This window comes from Pezoporus occidentalis, unplaced genomic scaffold, assembly GCF_034315485.1.
Source record: "Pezoporus occidentalis ecotype Australia unplaced genomic scaffold, CSIRO_AGI_Poc_V1 ctg15, whole genome shotgun sequence".
Lineage (NCBI taxonomy): Eukaryota > Metazoa > Chordata > Aves > Psittaciformes > Psittacidae > Pezoporus > Pezoporus occidentalis.
The window spans coordinates 9,155,685-9,170,495 of record NW_026913316.1 but is presented as its reverse complement, the minus strand read 5'-3'; the positions used below and the strand labels follow the sequence as shown (position 1 = coordinate 9,170,495).

Below are 14,811 nucleotides of genomic sequence, written 5' to 3'. Positions count from 1 at the left end.
AGTAGGCTCAGGAGTTTTAAGAGCGAGACTTGTAGACAGGCATGAATAAATCTGCTGGTCTTTAGGAAGCATCATGCTGAGACTCTGAAGAGTCTTGAAGTAGTTAGTTTGAATTCATTTATTTAGTGCTGTCAGAGATATAAAACTGATTGTGTCCTGCAGAGAAAATACTAGTAATTACTATTGGTCCAGACAGAGGTGTGGTGAGAGGTCTGTGGGAAAGACTCCTTTCTTTTCTGGGTCCTTTCAATAAAATTGATGCTTTCATTGAGTGGTTTTGGTAGAGTGAAGCCTTGATGACTGAGAGGTTTACAGTAGGTCGTGGTAGTTGAAGTTCTGAATAAAAATACTTGAGCAGACTGGAGTGGGAAAAATATTTCTTTATTGTTTTAACACCTTTTTTGAAACTTAGATCTTTAATACTATTTATTTCAGAGTGCAGGGAGAAGAAACAAATTATTGTACATCCTGGCAGTGTTTCTTCCTTCTTTGGCATTCATAGTGAATACTTATGTCTGAGACATTGTTTTGACTAGGTCAGTACCGGTAACATACCTGATGAGAATGGATTACTGACTGGATTCTTTGGTTTTAAAAACTTCTAGTAGATTCCATCTAGCCTTTCTGTGAAGATATACAATATGCTTATTTGAGGTATGGGGATTTTTGAGTTCTTGTTACTGGGGAACAAAATAACGTCAGAGTCATAGAAGCTTTCCAGAAGACCCAAAGATAGAATCCGTGTAAGTCTTGCAGCACATTTCACATCTAGTGGCAGAAGAAAAAGTATTTTAGGATTTATACATAGTAGATAAACTTGGATGGCTTTTCCTTTGTGAATTTCATAACCATAGCTTAATTTTCTTTCTCACCTTATTTTTTCTTTTTTAGACATTCTTGTTTCTAATCTTTCTTCTAAATTACCTCCTTCCGAGAGGCTGTGCAGTATAGAATATTTACAGATACATCTTCTTGTTACAAAGAAAGTTTTTTTTTGGAAATTGGTTGCTCATCCCTTTAAACAAAACACATACAAATGATTTTTCAGAAGATCAGGTCCAGAATGGCTAAGGTGTAACTTGCTCCATTTTTGAGAAGAGTTTAGGAGGGCCTTCACCACTGAGGAACTTGTGGCACAAGTTAATGAGGTTTATTTGTCAGACACTGGCCTGTGGGTTTCTTCTGGTTTCCCACATTTGAAATAAATATAATATCATGTCTTTTATTTTTGACTGTGGTAAATATATATTTCTTTTTTTGCCTTCTTTCAGTGGCCTCAAGCAATCTGAAGCAGAGTCCTGCTACATAAATATAGCACGAACACTTGAATTCTATGGAGTGGAATTGCACAGTGGTAGAGTATGTTTACATTGTGATTTTTTTACCTGGAAAAAAAAGTTGTGTGTTTTACATGAACTTAATAGCAGCAGAAGAAAAAACACTAGCGTTTAAGTATTGACTTTAATGTGTGTGTTGCTTTTATTTAAGGTTGGGTAATTTTTTAATACATTTTCAATGTAACATAGGTGTTGGAATTTCAACCATCTAAGCTAGATCTCCTTGAAGGAGTAATAGTGTATTTTTAACATAAATTGTTTCAATACTGCAATATATTTTACTTAATAATCTTACTAAAGTTTATGATTGTCTTAGCGTGAAAACAAATGCTCTGTTTAGTGCTATGATGTAGTTGACAAGTGTTTTAAGAGTTCATTTTCTCTGAAATTTCTGACAGTGTTAAGAATATAGAAGATGTGGTTGTGACTTGGGTTTTTTGGTTGGATGGGTTTGGGTTTTGGTTTTTAAGTTTATTCTTGTATTTCCTGACTTCAGGCTAAATCTAAGCAGTACTTAACAGTGTGGAAGATGACCACTAAAAATCAATTTGAGATCTTTCAGATACAGCCTGTGCATTGATAGGAAACATGTCCCAGTATTTTACTGGCTGCTGGAATTTCATAAAATCATAGAATCTTGGGTTTGGATTTTTTTAGGTATAATAACATCAGTGAATTCATTTTAACAAATATCATGGGAGATTAGTATTTTGGATTGGGGCAGAGGAGAGTGGGGAATGATTTTTATTTTTCTGGCAAAGCTCCTGGAGAAAATAGTTTAGCCTAAGTAATCCTTATCAAGTGTTTAGCTAATCCTTTATTTCTGCTAATGTAGGTTTTCAGATTTTTCTCCTAAAGCTGTTTAAATCGGTATTGATTTTTAAAGGTAGAAACCTGGAGTAAGCTCTAAGTGATAATAATACAGGGTTTTGCCCTACTTTAGGGTGGCTGTATCATGGTAGGGGCAGCTAACGTACATGCAGTTTATCACCTGAAATACCTTAGTTTTCTCCCCAAGTGTTAAAATAAAGGGCTATCAATTCTCGATTCCTGCACAATGCTGGCATAAACTGGCAGTTCAGGCATTTCTTCCAATGGAGATTCATCCAGCTCCTCTAGCAACAGTTCTTGGCTAAGTGGAGCAGCAGGTAGCTGAGGATTACTAATAATTTCAGCCGATTCTGGTCTATCTTGAGCATATTTGAGCTGCTACCTGCCTAATGATTTTCTTTTATTATACTCTCAGAGGCAGCACTGATATTCCTCTCATCTTGTCAGTATTCGGTATTAATGCACTATGTATTAAATAGATTGTGCTCATTCTCTATGTACTGCTGTGGTATTTCACTGGAGGTTTATAAATAATGCAAATTTTGTTCAGCTTCATTCATTCATGTGCCATTATCGTGCTTCTATGCAACTATTTTTAAAGGATTTATTGTAGACTTTCCATTGTATTATTAGAGCTATCTGTTCTATTCTTCTGTACCCTCTTAATATAAAGAAATTGGGATTGGATTTACAAGAAAACTGTATATTAACTGAGCACAGAGTACCATCTAGAGGAGCATCTAAGCTACTGAAGTCTTTAACAGAATCCATTACCTTTGGTCATCCTTAAAAATATAGTGTGCAACTACTTTTAAGTCAACCCTGATGTTTTAATCAATGGAGTCTACACTTACATGTGCATTTATGCACGTGTCCATCTCTATTTACTGATTTGTTAATAATGTATTCGTATGTGTTGATTACAGAGAAATAGGATGCCAAGACTTGTAACTTTTGTAACATCAGTTTGGGTTTAGACTCGAGTTGACAATTCGGTGTCCTCCCCAACCTTTTAATTCAAGCATTTGCTTATATAGAAGCATGTGTTTCCTCTTGAGTTTCTCAATACCTATAAAGGACTGTAAATGCGTTGATTAATTTTTCCAGATAAGCGTGTTAAGCTAATGGGCAGGTTTTAGTTTAATTAGCAATGGATTCTCTTTAGTGTATCAAATATCCATGTACACGTATATATTCTTCTAGCATACTCTCTCATATGCAAAAATGTGGTCATCTCCTGCCCAGTCTTTGTTGGCAAGACCTTTTTGGAAAAATAAGGAATTGTTTTCTCTGTCTTTTTAAGCAGCTTAGTCAGGACATTTGTGTTCAGTTCCCAAAATTCTGTGACATTTACCTTGACTGGTCTTCAGAAGTACTTCGACTTCTTTCCCATGGAAAAATTAATAAGGCTGGACTTGAAAATTTAGTTTGATACTGATCTAAAGAATATCTAGAGTAGTAAGACGAACATTATAACTTGTTTTATTGAGTGAAAGTTAATTATACCTGGTAGATAATATCAGAGGAAAGAGTATGTGAAGAGAAATCCAAATATGTGGTTGAACTTTTGCCTCAGGAGTAGCAACTTAAGTATAGAAAACTTGAAAATTAATTTATAAGTAGATAAGTGGGAATAACACAAACTGCATCTGTGTTCTTACAGTATTTTTCTTTTGCAGGATCTCCATAATTTAGACCTCATGATTGGGATTGCATCTGGTGGAATTGCTGTATATAGAAAACTCATCTGCACAAGCTTCTATCCCTGGTAAAATCCTTTACTAGTAAAGAAATATGTCTAGCCTTTTCAATCTTATTTTCATTTGCTTTAACATTTATTCCAAAGAAGCCTGCAGTGCATAAATTTCTTCATTATGGAATATCATTGTATTTGCTGGTATTGAGAGAGAAATTAAACCTGTTGCCTAGGCTTTTAATTTTCTAAGACTTTTGAACTCCTTGCACTATGTGAAGTCTTGAGATAATTCACACAAAGGTGTAAGTATATAATTAGGAGGACCCTGTGATCTTAGAGATTCACTGTTGTTATATGCACCAATATGTCTTTATAAATGAAACAAACAACAGTATTACTAGTAAAGCTTAACAGCTAATAGTCTGGGGTTTTTATCCTTTCCCTCAGCAAGAAGGTATTTGCTTCATGGAAATAAAATGTAGAATTACTGCTTTGGAGTTTCAGGTCTACTGGAACTTGGATAATATAGGCAAATTTTTGAAAGTCATCAAACAAGGCTATGTAACGTAAACAAGGCTTATGTTACTTGTTAATAGAACATTAACAGGTTTTGGATTTTCAGGGAGAGACCTTTGCATTATTCTGTGATACTGAAAATCTTAGAACGTGTCATAATGCTTCTTTGTACAGTTTATTTTTTACAGCCGTGTGTACAAGAAGTCTAACACAAATGACATTAGAAATTAGTTAAGCTATAATTATTTATAGTACTTATGAGCTTTATTAGTTATCCTAAGAATGATAACATAAAATTAGAAACTATATGGAGGCTGGGCATTTCCGTAAGGTTTTGTACTGGGTCAGAAAGAATTCTTTCCACTTTTTCTTATTTAAGATAAGTTGTGAATTTGTTTTGCATACTTTAGCAAGTAAAGCTTTATCATGTTATGCATGATTTCATTATGTAATTTGTGGCAGTTTTCCTGTAGAATAGTTTCAGTAAGATGGCTTAGTGTTCTTAATCATGACAGAAAAGTGCATTCTAATGGGTTGAACTTGCTTTTTGCCCCTTAATTATATAAAAAGGTCCTTTTTAGCGATATTCCTTAAAGAAACAGGTCATTCCATTCTTTCATTTATGAACCCAACCATATAGGTATTTCCTAGGGGAAAACAATAAAATTGGTTTCAATTTAAATTTTGGTGGAAAATGTACTGCACAGTCTCTGGATTTTTCTTTTATTTCTTTGCAGTGAGTTGTATTTCAACTCACTTGGATGTTCTGTAGCCATCACAAATGTCTGTCAATAATGCTTTCATACAGCACAGCAGCATGTTGTATTTTTCCATTTCTAATGCACACTAAGGGATAAAATACTTTTACCTTTCACCTTTGTGCCCTGAGCTCTGCCCTTTCATTTGTCAATCTCTCAGCTTCTCTAAACAACTGCAGGTTTTAAAAACTGCCAGCTGGAGGCACATTTTCTGTCTTCGGCAAGTCTTGCTCTGCCAACTTGGTGACCTCGGGTATGAGCAGATAATAGTTATTCCTGAACTCCATAGCAATGGCATTTTAAAATCCAGGATGATATGATTTATTCTTGCGAAGGAAGAGGGAGCTTTATAGCACATAAGACAGGAGGAATCCACAACTTCCTGTGCTTTTACTCTTGGAGAGCATAGAGAAATAAAATACAGAAGCTATATCAACATTCACAAAAACATTCTCATTTACAAAAAGAAATTTAGGGAATATAACCCACAGATTTTTCATCTTAGGCAGCAATATTTTCAGTTGACAGCTAATGCAATTGTTCCAAGCTTTCCTACTCTCTCTCTAAAAATATCTTCTCGAGAAGAACAAAACCTCACTACATAGGGGATAACTTTTTCCTATTTCTTTCTGAACGAATTAGTCTTATTTCTTTAGGTAGGAATGGTGTCCATTCCCTGCCCAGCCCAGTCTCCCTCACTCAAACAAGCAAACAAGGAAAATCACCAGAGCAGCCTACATTGTGCTGCATTTCAGTATAAACTTTCAATTTCTTTTTAGACCTCAAAGCAGGATATATTTCTGTAATGTCCGGAGTTTTAATGTGTCATGAGCTGAAGGTGTGGAGGTAAGGAGATTCTTTACAGAGCAGGATATGCCTGAAAATACAAAAAGACCCTATTCAGATAATTGGAATAATATTTAGGCTTTTTATGTAACACCACTTGTACTAAGTAGTTTCTCCTGTAGGCTGAGCAGGCTTCACCATAAACGTTGTGGAACTCAAGGTGGCAGCAGACACCATCGAAGCACTCTTTCCAAAACTTTTAAGTACTCTGCAGCATTAGTGCATGACAATACAACTATGCCATATGGTAGTAGTCAAAGGGGACCCAAAAGTTTTCAGGAACAGAAGCAGTGAGAGAGTACTGCCTTGGCAAAAGGCTGATTTTCAATCAAAGCAACCTACATAAAGAGCTGACTGATCAGTCAGAGGCAATCCAAGTCAAGACAAGTTTAAAAAATATCTCTGGATTTAATGTAGTTTTCTATATGCTCTGTAAAGTTATTCTTGGGGTTGCTTGACTGTTTTGTGATAATTTCCAAATGCATTTTGCAAGTAAAATATTATATTTATGGCAAAAACCATACAAGCACTCTCTACATAGGCAGCAATTGAGGTTATGCATTAAATGCCATTCAATGTGTGCAGTTTCTTTGCTTTGAAAACTTCAGAGAAACTGCTAGAGGAATAGTGGGTAGTGGGGAATGAACAATATGTCCCACATGATGATAGCAATGCAGAAACTGAAGTAAAAGCTAAGATGACCTTCAACATGGTTCATACCTGATGAGGACTAAGATGCTGTGAAATGTTATCAGTTGACAAGAATATTCTGAAACTTCTAGCAGCAACCTTCCAAAATATTTTCATGGTGGGTTTTTTTTTTTCCTCAGGCAAATATTAAATGGTCAGACCTTAAATAACTTTCCCAAGGCATCCATGTGATTCCAGCTGATCACAGATTATGCTGTTTTTTTTTTCCAAAATATGTAGATTTACAGTTATTGAAGTAGAAGTATTGCAGAGAAAATTTAGGTATTTTAGGCAAATCTTGTTTTGCTGTAGGAAGGTGTGTGGGTTCCTAGCAGTTTGTTTAATTTAGCAAAACTGATAAGCATTTAACTATATTGAAAATTGCTTGAGCACCAGTTCCAACTGTAATCCTTACCTTAGAAATTCTTTATTCATATTTATATATGTGTATATATGAGGTGTTTAGTTCTGTATAAAATTGTCACATAAGTTATGTAGGAATGTTAAATTAAGTGAAAAGTGTATTAACATTCATTATTAGAGTTTTCATCCTTCTACAATTATGATTTTAACTACAGTGTTTAGTTATTCCTACAAGTGCATGGTATTTTTCACATTATGAAGCCAATTCTGTGAAGTGTCTGGGAAACATCAGATGTTGTATGACCAACCTTGTCATGTCATTAGGTTCTTAAATTTTGTTCCTTTAGTCACAGTTGTCATATGATTCTTAAGTTATAAAAACTTGACACGCTTAACATTTGTGCAGCTTGGTAAAGGATGTCATCAAGTTTTTGATGCAAGAATAGATTTGGTGGGAGAGAATTGCTAGTGAACTATTTAAGGAGTAAATGAGGAAGAATCTTAATTTTAAAAAGGCTTTTCCTTTTTAGCTAGAACTTTTCCTTTGATTTTCTTGACACCTATTTGCTAATCAACACAGGAGATGACTATTATTCACTGAATATTTAATAGGTACAATCTTTTAGGTTTGCTGTATGTGGTATTATTTTTCATTGTTTTATCCCTCTTACTGTTTAGTATTTCACAGTCTGTTTCTTTCTTTTAGGGTAAATATATTAAAAATTTCCTTTAAAAGGAAAAAGTTTTTTATACAACAACGACAAAAACATGTAAGTAGTCCATTTTCTTTTGCTCAAGCAGTCATGTTCAATTTTTTTTTCCTTAAATGTGAAGACAATAAAATGTGGATGAGAAGGCTTTGTTGTGGTAACCTTCCTTTGAAATTCTGTTTTAACTTGGCCTTACTGTTCTGGTGCTCTTGTCATCTCTCTGTTTCCCATTGTTGTGTCCTTTCTGATACTGAATCCTTCCACATTCAGTCTGTTGGACTGTATCTTTGCTATGCAGGTTTCTTCTCCCTTGAGGACTTGGTAAATGCAGATCTTTAGCAACCTAGTTTCCCTTATCTTGTCAGTATCTGCTGTTCTGTTCTTTGATGCTCTTCCTGCCCTGTAGAGTTCCTTAGTGCAGTGAATCTACTAAACAGTTTAGGAGGACTTTGTGAGGTCCCTTCTGATTATGGGTCTCACTTCTGGGGGAAAGGATGATTCCTGAAGAAAGGTAGATCTCTGCAGCCAAAAGACATAAGGTTGGAAACGGGGATAGTGCTCCTCCTGCTGCATATCACATGGACAGCTTTAGAAGTTGGCAAAATAAATGAAGATAGCTGATAAAGCTGATGTAAAAGTTTTCTACTTTAACAGACATCTTCATAATGCTGTGTGCTTTTTACAGAACAGAAGTTCTGTATATTAGTCTATTTAATGGGGGGGGTGGGGGGTGGATCGTGATTACAATGCTGTGCTGCCACAATATGAACAGATAAATTTAAACATTCTTTTCTCTTTGTAAAAAGCTACCTGATGTTCTGGTCATGCAGAAATTAGTGACTAGCAGGTATACGTATATTTTCATTCAGTTGAGGATAGAACTTGAATAGATAGTAAAAGGTAAATGTTAAAAGAAACCTAAACTTTATGAAGTCTCTTTCCAGTAATAAATGAGCTCTTTAAACTGATAAAAGTTGTGTTACAAGAAGACTTTTTGACCCACACTGATTAGAAGGTCTGCTGAACACAGATTGCTATAGATGCTTTTTTCCTATCCAAAAGGAGAATGTTTTCATCCCCACCAACCCCCACACAAGTTTTGTGGGTATCTTCCAGATTTGACGAGTGTTCATGTATGAACTCATGCTTACTTTTCAGGGCTCATGTGTAAATGAAGTTACTATCTAGAGACACTGTTACTGTATGAATGCTTACACACATAGCATGCACAAATGACACTATTTTCTCTTTTGGGAGAGTATGTCCTAACCCACTGTAGAGGGATCTTAAGTTTTATGGAAGCTGTATGCTTCTGAATATACTGTTTCTGTGCAAACTTATCGTGTGTATTTCACTGTATGAAGAAGCGAGTGATTGGCAAACTATTCTATTAGCTTGTGAGTGTACTTGTATTTGAATTACACTCAGTGTAATTATATTACACTTGCAAGTATTACCCTTTAGATTTGAGAATTAAAAATTCACTGATAAGTAGTCATTTTAAATTCTAAATATCTTCAAGTATACAAATATGGGCAAGCTTATGGACAGCAATTTCCAAATGTGTCTGTGAGAATGAATGTAGGAACAGAACCCTCTCTGAGAGGATTAGTAACAGGGAATAGTAAAATGAATGTATTTACAGGTTTTGGTGTTTTTTTTGAATATGGAAGAATTCAGTGACAATGTATAACAGTCTCTGGACTTAAAATTGTGTACAATGTGTGTTTGTTGCATAAAGACTTGACTGCTGTCAAAAATGGAATTTCTCTTTCTGGAGACCTTTGAAGATGACAGTATTCTTCAAGCTTGCTCAATTAAGTGTTTGATAAATGGTAACAGTTCAAGGTCCTTGATTCTTTTAACTAATCTCCTTTTAAGTGATCATAGCTCTTTATTTCATAACCCTCTGAGATTACAGTAATGCACACTGTATCATGCTTAAAGATCTACAGAACTGTAGGAAAAATGGGGCCAGCATCATGACCTTTATACTCTTTCTCAATAGATATGAAAAAGCAGACCAGGTGTGCTGTTAAATCTCTAGGTATATCCATCCTTGACACTTAGCCTCCTTTGCTTGAAATTTAGGGCAGCTAGCCTGCAGTACTTCAGTGATACTGCTGGGATAAGCTTTCTCTTGCAGTGCAGTAGGAGTGGGGGCAGCTGGATTACTAGAAGTTTTCTCCAGAATGGTAGGTCACTTGGGGTTTGCGTAGGTAAATGAGGGTGAAAATAAAGAAGGTGGAAGAATGTGGAGAAAGCAGAGCAGATACTGCGTATTCATTGGCAAGATTTTATTAAAGTTCGTGAAAATGCTGTAACATTTCTGTTTTGTGTGTCATGTAGATTTCTTTACAGAATCTACAGAAACTTCTCAGAGGTTATGAATTTGCAGTCATCTGAGATGTGCTGTGTTTATTTTCCTTATTTCTCTTACTCCTTTTTTTCTTATGACCCTGTTCTGAAGAGTCAGCTTACCTTATTTCACTTTCTCCCTGCTCCTCACCTTCTCTTTTACCCTCCCACTGCTTCAGTCTGTTGATCATCTACTTGATAGGAGTACACAATATTTCTGTATCTACTGAAGAGCTACATAAGGACTGGGGAGCAGGACTGATGAATCAGTGAATGTCTGATGCTATAAAAGCTCATGACATGTAGACTTAATGAAGGGTGCAAGATTTAAAATAGGAATAGAAACTATGCGGGTTTACAGGCAACATTTTAAAGCTTCCAGAAATGAAACTTTATTTCAAATGTGCTTATCTAATGCTTAAAACCAACTTCATTTTCTGCATATTAAAATATATATTGATATGCTGTAAATATTTTCAAATTCTCTGTGAATTATAGAGGCATACATCTGATGCAGAGTTCTTCCCTGATGCTGAAATAGCAAGACACTCACTTTAGCTATTGGGATTTGTTCCCTTTACCTTGCAAATTTCTCTAATCCTCATTTCTTAATAACTATTAAAATACTGTTCTTTTTGAACTTGTTGGATGGACATTAGATACTTGGATCCTGCTAGAGCTGTCTTCACCTTTAAAACTGCATGGATTTAACAGCATGACTTGCAAGGTGGTCTGTTACTGAGCCAGATGGTTAACAAAATGTTTTGTTAATTTAAAAATGAAGTGCATCCTTCTGAAACTCCTGAAAGTATTTTTTCCTAATTTAAGTACCTATTTAGACTTTTAGCTCATTTAAAAGCTGCTATGAAGGTTCTGTGACAACAGTTGGGAAGAACACACTCTTGATGTAGAGAGCAAGATTAATTACTATTTTCAAACCTAAATTTAAGCCCAAGATATTAGGTGTACTTAATTCCTTATCTTTATGCTATGGCTTTACAGTACAATTGAGATGTTTGGATAAAGTAATTTTTTGTGGCAATTGAAATTTCGGTACTCCAGGCTAACAAAAATACCAATACACTTCCTTTTGTTTGTCTTTTGGAGTAGTAAAACACTTAAAGTAGCATTTAACCACCATAGAATGTGTCACAAATGCCATTCGTCATTACATCTTTAAGTGATGTATGTTTTTTGTATAGCAAGAAATTCTGAGTTAAAATTTCACTATGCTTGCACACTTTATTTTATATGAGCTAATTAGAAGCAACTGTGGCAAACTGACAAAGATATGAATTGATTCCAGTATGCATGAGGCTCAAATAAAAAACCCTGTTTCTTAAACAGAAAAACATTCCTGAAAGTTTTCATCAGGTAAATGTTTTGCAGTGCCTATGTAAAACCAAGAGGCAAATCCTTTTTATCTTTCTCTTAAGATTCTCATTGGTTTTCTAAAATAGTGACTTCAATCACAGATTCTCTGAACTAGTCTTAAAGTGATTTGCAGAATGCGACATTGTTCTCTGATACGGGGCATTTGTAAAATGTTGCCTAGAAATAAAAGGAATACAGGAAAAACAGATTGAATATTCCAGCCAAAATGTTCTGTAGTTACTTCCTAGCAGTATTGTTGCTGTGGAAAAAAAAAAGCAAAAGGACAATAGCAACTAGAAATCAAGGTGTTACCAGATGGGACCTCTGTTTCTTGCTGGACTGGATGAGAAGGCTGTATTAGGTCTTTGAGTCCTTTAATAAAATATCTTTGCAACATAAATCCTGACTTTCTGTGAAGTATGAGCTAGAAAGGGCTTTACCGGGTTAGTTGCCTGCCTAATTATATGCCAAGATGTCAAAATTCAGTCATAATTCAGAGCAGCTGGAAAAAGATGAGCAATGAAATTGAAAACTTGCTTTTTCTTCTCTAAAGTGCTGATCTGTATCAGCAATTAACTCGGGTCTCACATTATATTCCTTTCTCCTCTTTGCTTTACTCTTCATTCCACTTTCTTTGCATCACTCTTCATTCCACTTTCCTTGCATCAATAACTGTGTTAACTAACCAAAGCTTATCTTGTACAAAGATTTATCTGAAATAGCTCCACAAGTGCTACGGTTGGTGAGGGCATAAATATGGGTGGCACATTTGTGTTACAACAGTGTTTCACTGGCACTTTGGCACTGAAGTTACAAGTAAGAATTTGCACCAAGACACACAAGCTTTGTATTATGCTTTCTTTTAATTTCCTCAGTGGCCTCATGTTATCATCCAGGAAATATGATTGAATTTGGACAGCAGTAGCAGCAGCTTCGATCCCATCACAGCTATTTTCTTTCCCCCAAGATGGATCGCTGTTAACATCCTTAGTAATTTCTATGAGATTGTCAAGGAGATGATTTTTGCAGACTGTGGCTCTTGAAAGAACATTATTGAGGTCTTACATGAAGAGTTTGAATTTAAAGATTGGGGTTGTTTGTTTTTTTTTTCCTTTTCTACATTACACCCTTAATGTAATGTTTAAAAGAGGTTTTTTTTTTTTGCCATAGGGGCTCAAGATATGACTGGAAACCTGAAACTCTATTTAGCTACTTAATATTACACTTGTACACGCAAAATTTTTGCCATTCTAGACTTAAATATTTCCTTAACACTATAAGGATTAGAAACTGAAAAACTTAATAGTTTTCAATATTGCTTAAATTTGTGGAGTGTCCATTTTTCAATTTAGAATTTCATATAATCACAGGGCTATTTTGACTCTCTCCAGCTCAAAATCTACTAATTCTACTCAAAATTCTACTAAATCTACTAAAAATTTTTTGTTTCCCTAAATGCATATTTCCTGTTTAAGAGAAAAGTAATTTTATTGCTGTTTTATGAGCTTATTCTACTGTGTTTGATCTGCTTGTATATATTGAAACATGGCATTTCTTACTCTTACAGAATGAATCCAGAGAGCATATTGTTGCCTTCAACATGTTAAATTACAGAGCATGCAAAAATCTTTGGAAATCTTGTGTAGAGCATCACACATTTTTTCAGGCAAAGAAGTCACTACCTCATGAAAGAAAGATACTGTCAAATTATTGGACCCTGGGTTCTAGAAATCCAGCAAAGTAAGTATTGTGTGAAAGTATGTATTGCTTTGTAGTGTGAACAAAAGGATTTGTATCGGTGATAGCTCATGTTGGAGTGACAGATTTCGGTTCTGCATATAGCTGTGTCCCAGTCTGTATGCAAGCTATGTCTTCAATAATTCTTTTCATCGAAATTGTGTCAGCATTGAAGGAGGTTGCCTTCAGATTTCACCACCTTAAGTATCACAACTTTTTAATCAAGAATTTGTGGCTTTCTTGTACTGCATTCTCTTACACTCATGTGAGGCACATATCCTACTATTTCATCAGATAGTTGAACTCTTGGAACCCTTTAGTACAGTTTCTTATTTGCACATCTCTGTACCCTTCTAGGTTCTCTTAGCTTAAGGTAGTAGTGACATTCTATTTAAATTAGGCTCTGAGTTGCATAAATTGCCCTTAAACCTTTCTCTAAAGGCAGGCTGAATCGTATGTCCCAGATTCTGAGAGGTAAGTTCATTCAGCATTTCTGGACTGAATGCTGAATAACCTCTTCTAGGTGCATTCTTATTCCTTGCTGAAAATACAAAAAAAATACTTATTTTTTTCCTACAAAGGATAACCTTGATAATAGGTGAGAGCAAGGAACTGTCACCTCAAGATGTTACAACCCATTCCAGAAAGGCGTTGGCAGCCTTTCAGTATGTTGCTGTGAAGTATGCTTGTATTTGACATCTGAAGAACAGCTATTTGGATTTCAAGAGATTGTTCTGTACCTTAACTGAAATGTCTAAAGAATATATTGTTAAAGTGATTCTGTGGACAGGGTTAGGGGTTTGGATTAGGGGTTGGAACTCTGGCTTCCATCACACAAGTTACATTGCACCTCAAAAGTCACCTGCATTGGAAAAGGCATGAACAGGCCTTTGTAAGAAAAGGGAAGCTGATTAATGCAAGATATGTGGAATTCTTCAAGATGCATTTTTTGTAATAAATCTTCCTTTTCTACTCTCCCTCTCTGCTTCACCCATATAAGGCTTCTTTAAAAGAACTCTTTGGGTTTGTAGAGGACCAGAGAAGTTTGGTGGCTTATCACCGCATACAGAAGACTTACAGAAATAAAATTGGTAATACAGGCAAAAGCTTCTCATGAGTTCACGGACTATGTGTTAACTAAGATTGAAAATACACATGGGTAACTGATTTTGATATGTTGACACTTCATATTAAGTTTTCCCTCTTAGTTCTTGAAACTGGGAAAAGCTTTAAAAGTACATGTTTGGAAGATGAAGGAATTAATTTGCTTTATAAACATGAACAAGATATGTAAAATACTTCAGAATGTAAAAAGAAAGGTTTGGGTTCCTTTTACTTGTTTAAATGAAAAGCAGGACAATGTGAGGCATACTTAAGGTTTGATATTTGCATGAGTAATATCCACAGCATAAACTTTATGCAACGTAAACTTGATTGCATACTGTGCTATCCCAGCTGCCCATTGTGTACTGCACAGGACTTAGTAAGCCAAACGTGGTTTCTCAGAAATTGCTTCTTTTACATGAGAAATCTTAGGCCTGTAAACTTGAGGATGGGGAACTTATTTCCCTGCTTGTCTTGTGGAATGCTGTGTA

The 14,811-nt window shown here is 35.3% G+C and overlaps 1 protein-coding gene across 6 annotated transcripts in view; it reads left to right on the top strand.

The window, feature by feature from the left end:
* The window catches only part of PTPN3 (protein tyrosine phosphatase non-receptor type 3), a 153,992-nt gene that overhangs the window by 94,606 nt on the left and 44,575 nt on the right, over window positions 1-14,811 (top strand). For 5 of the 6 annotated variants that reach the window (XM_062610971.1, XM_062610970.1, XM_062610972.1 and 2 more), the window contains 4 exons: window positions 1,272-1,359; window positions 3,848-3,936; window positions 7,744-7,807; window positions 13,047-13,219. In XM_062610971.1, the coding sequence (XP_062466955.1) occupies window positions 1,272-1,359; window positions 3,848-3,936; window positions 7,744-7,807; window positions 13,047-13,219 (414 nt within the window). The remainder of the gene's footprint in view (window positions 1-1,271; window positions 1,360-3,847; window positions 3,937-7,743; window positions 7,808-13,046; window positions 13,220-14,811) is intronic. The other variant, XM_062610975.1, reaches the window with a different exon arrangement.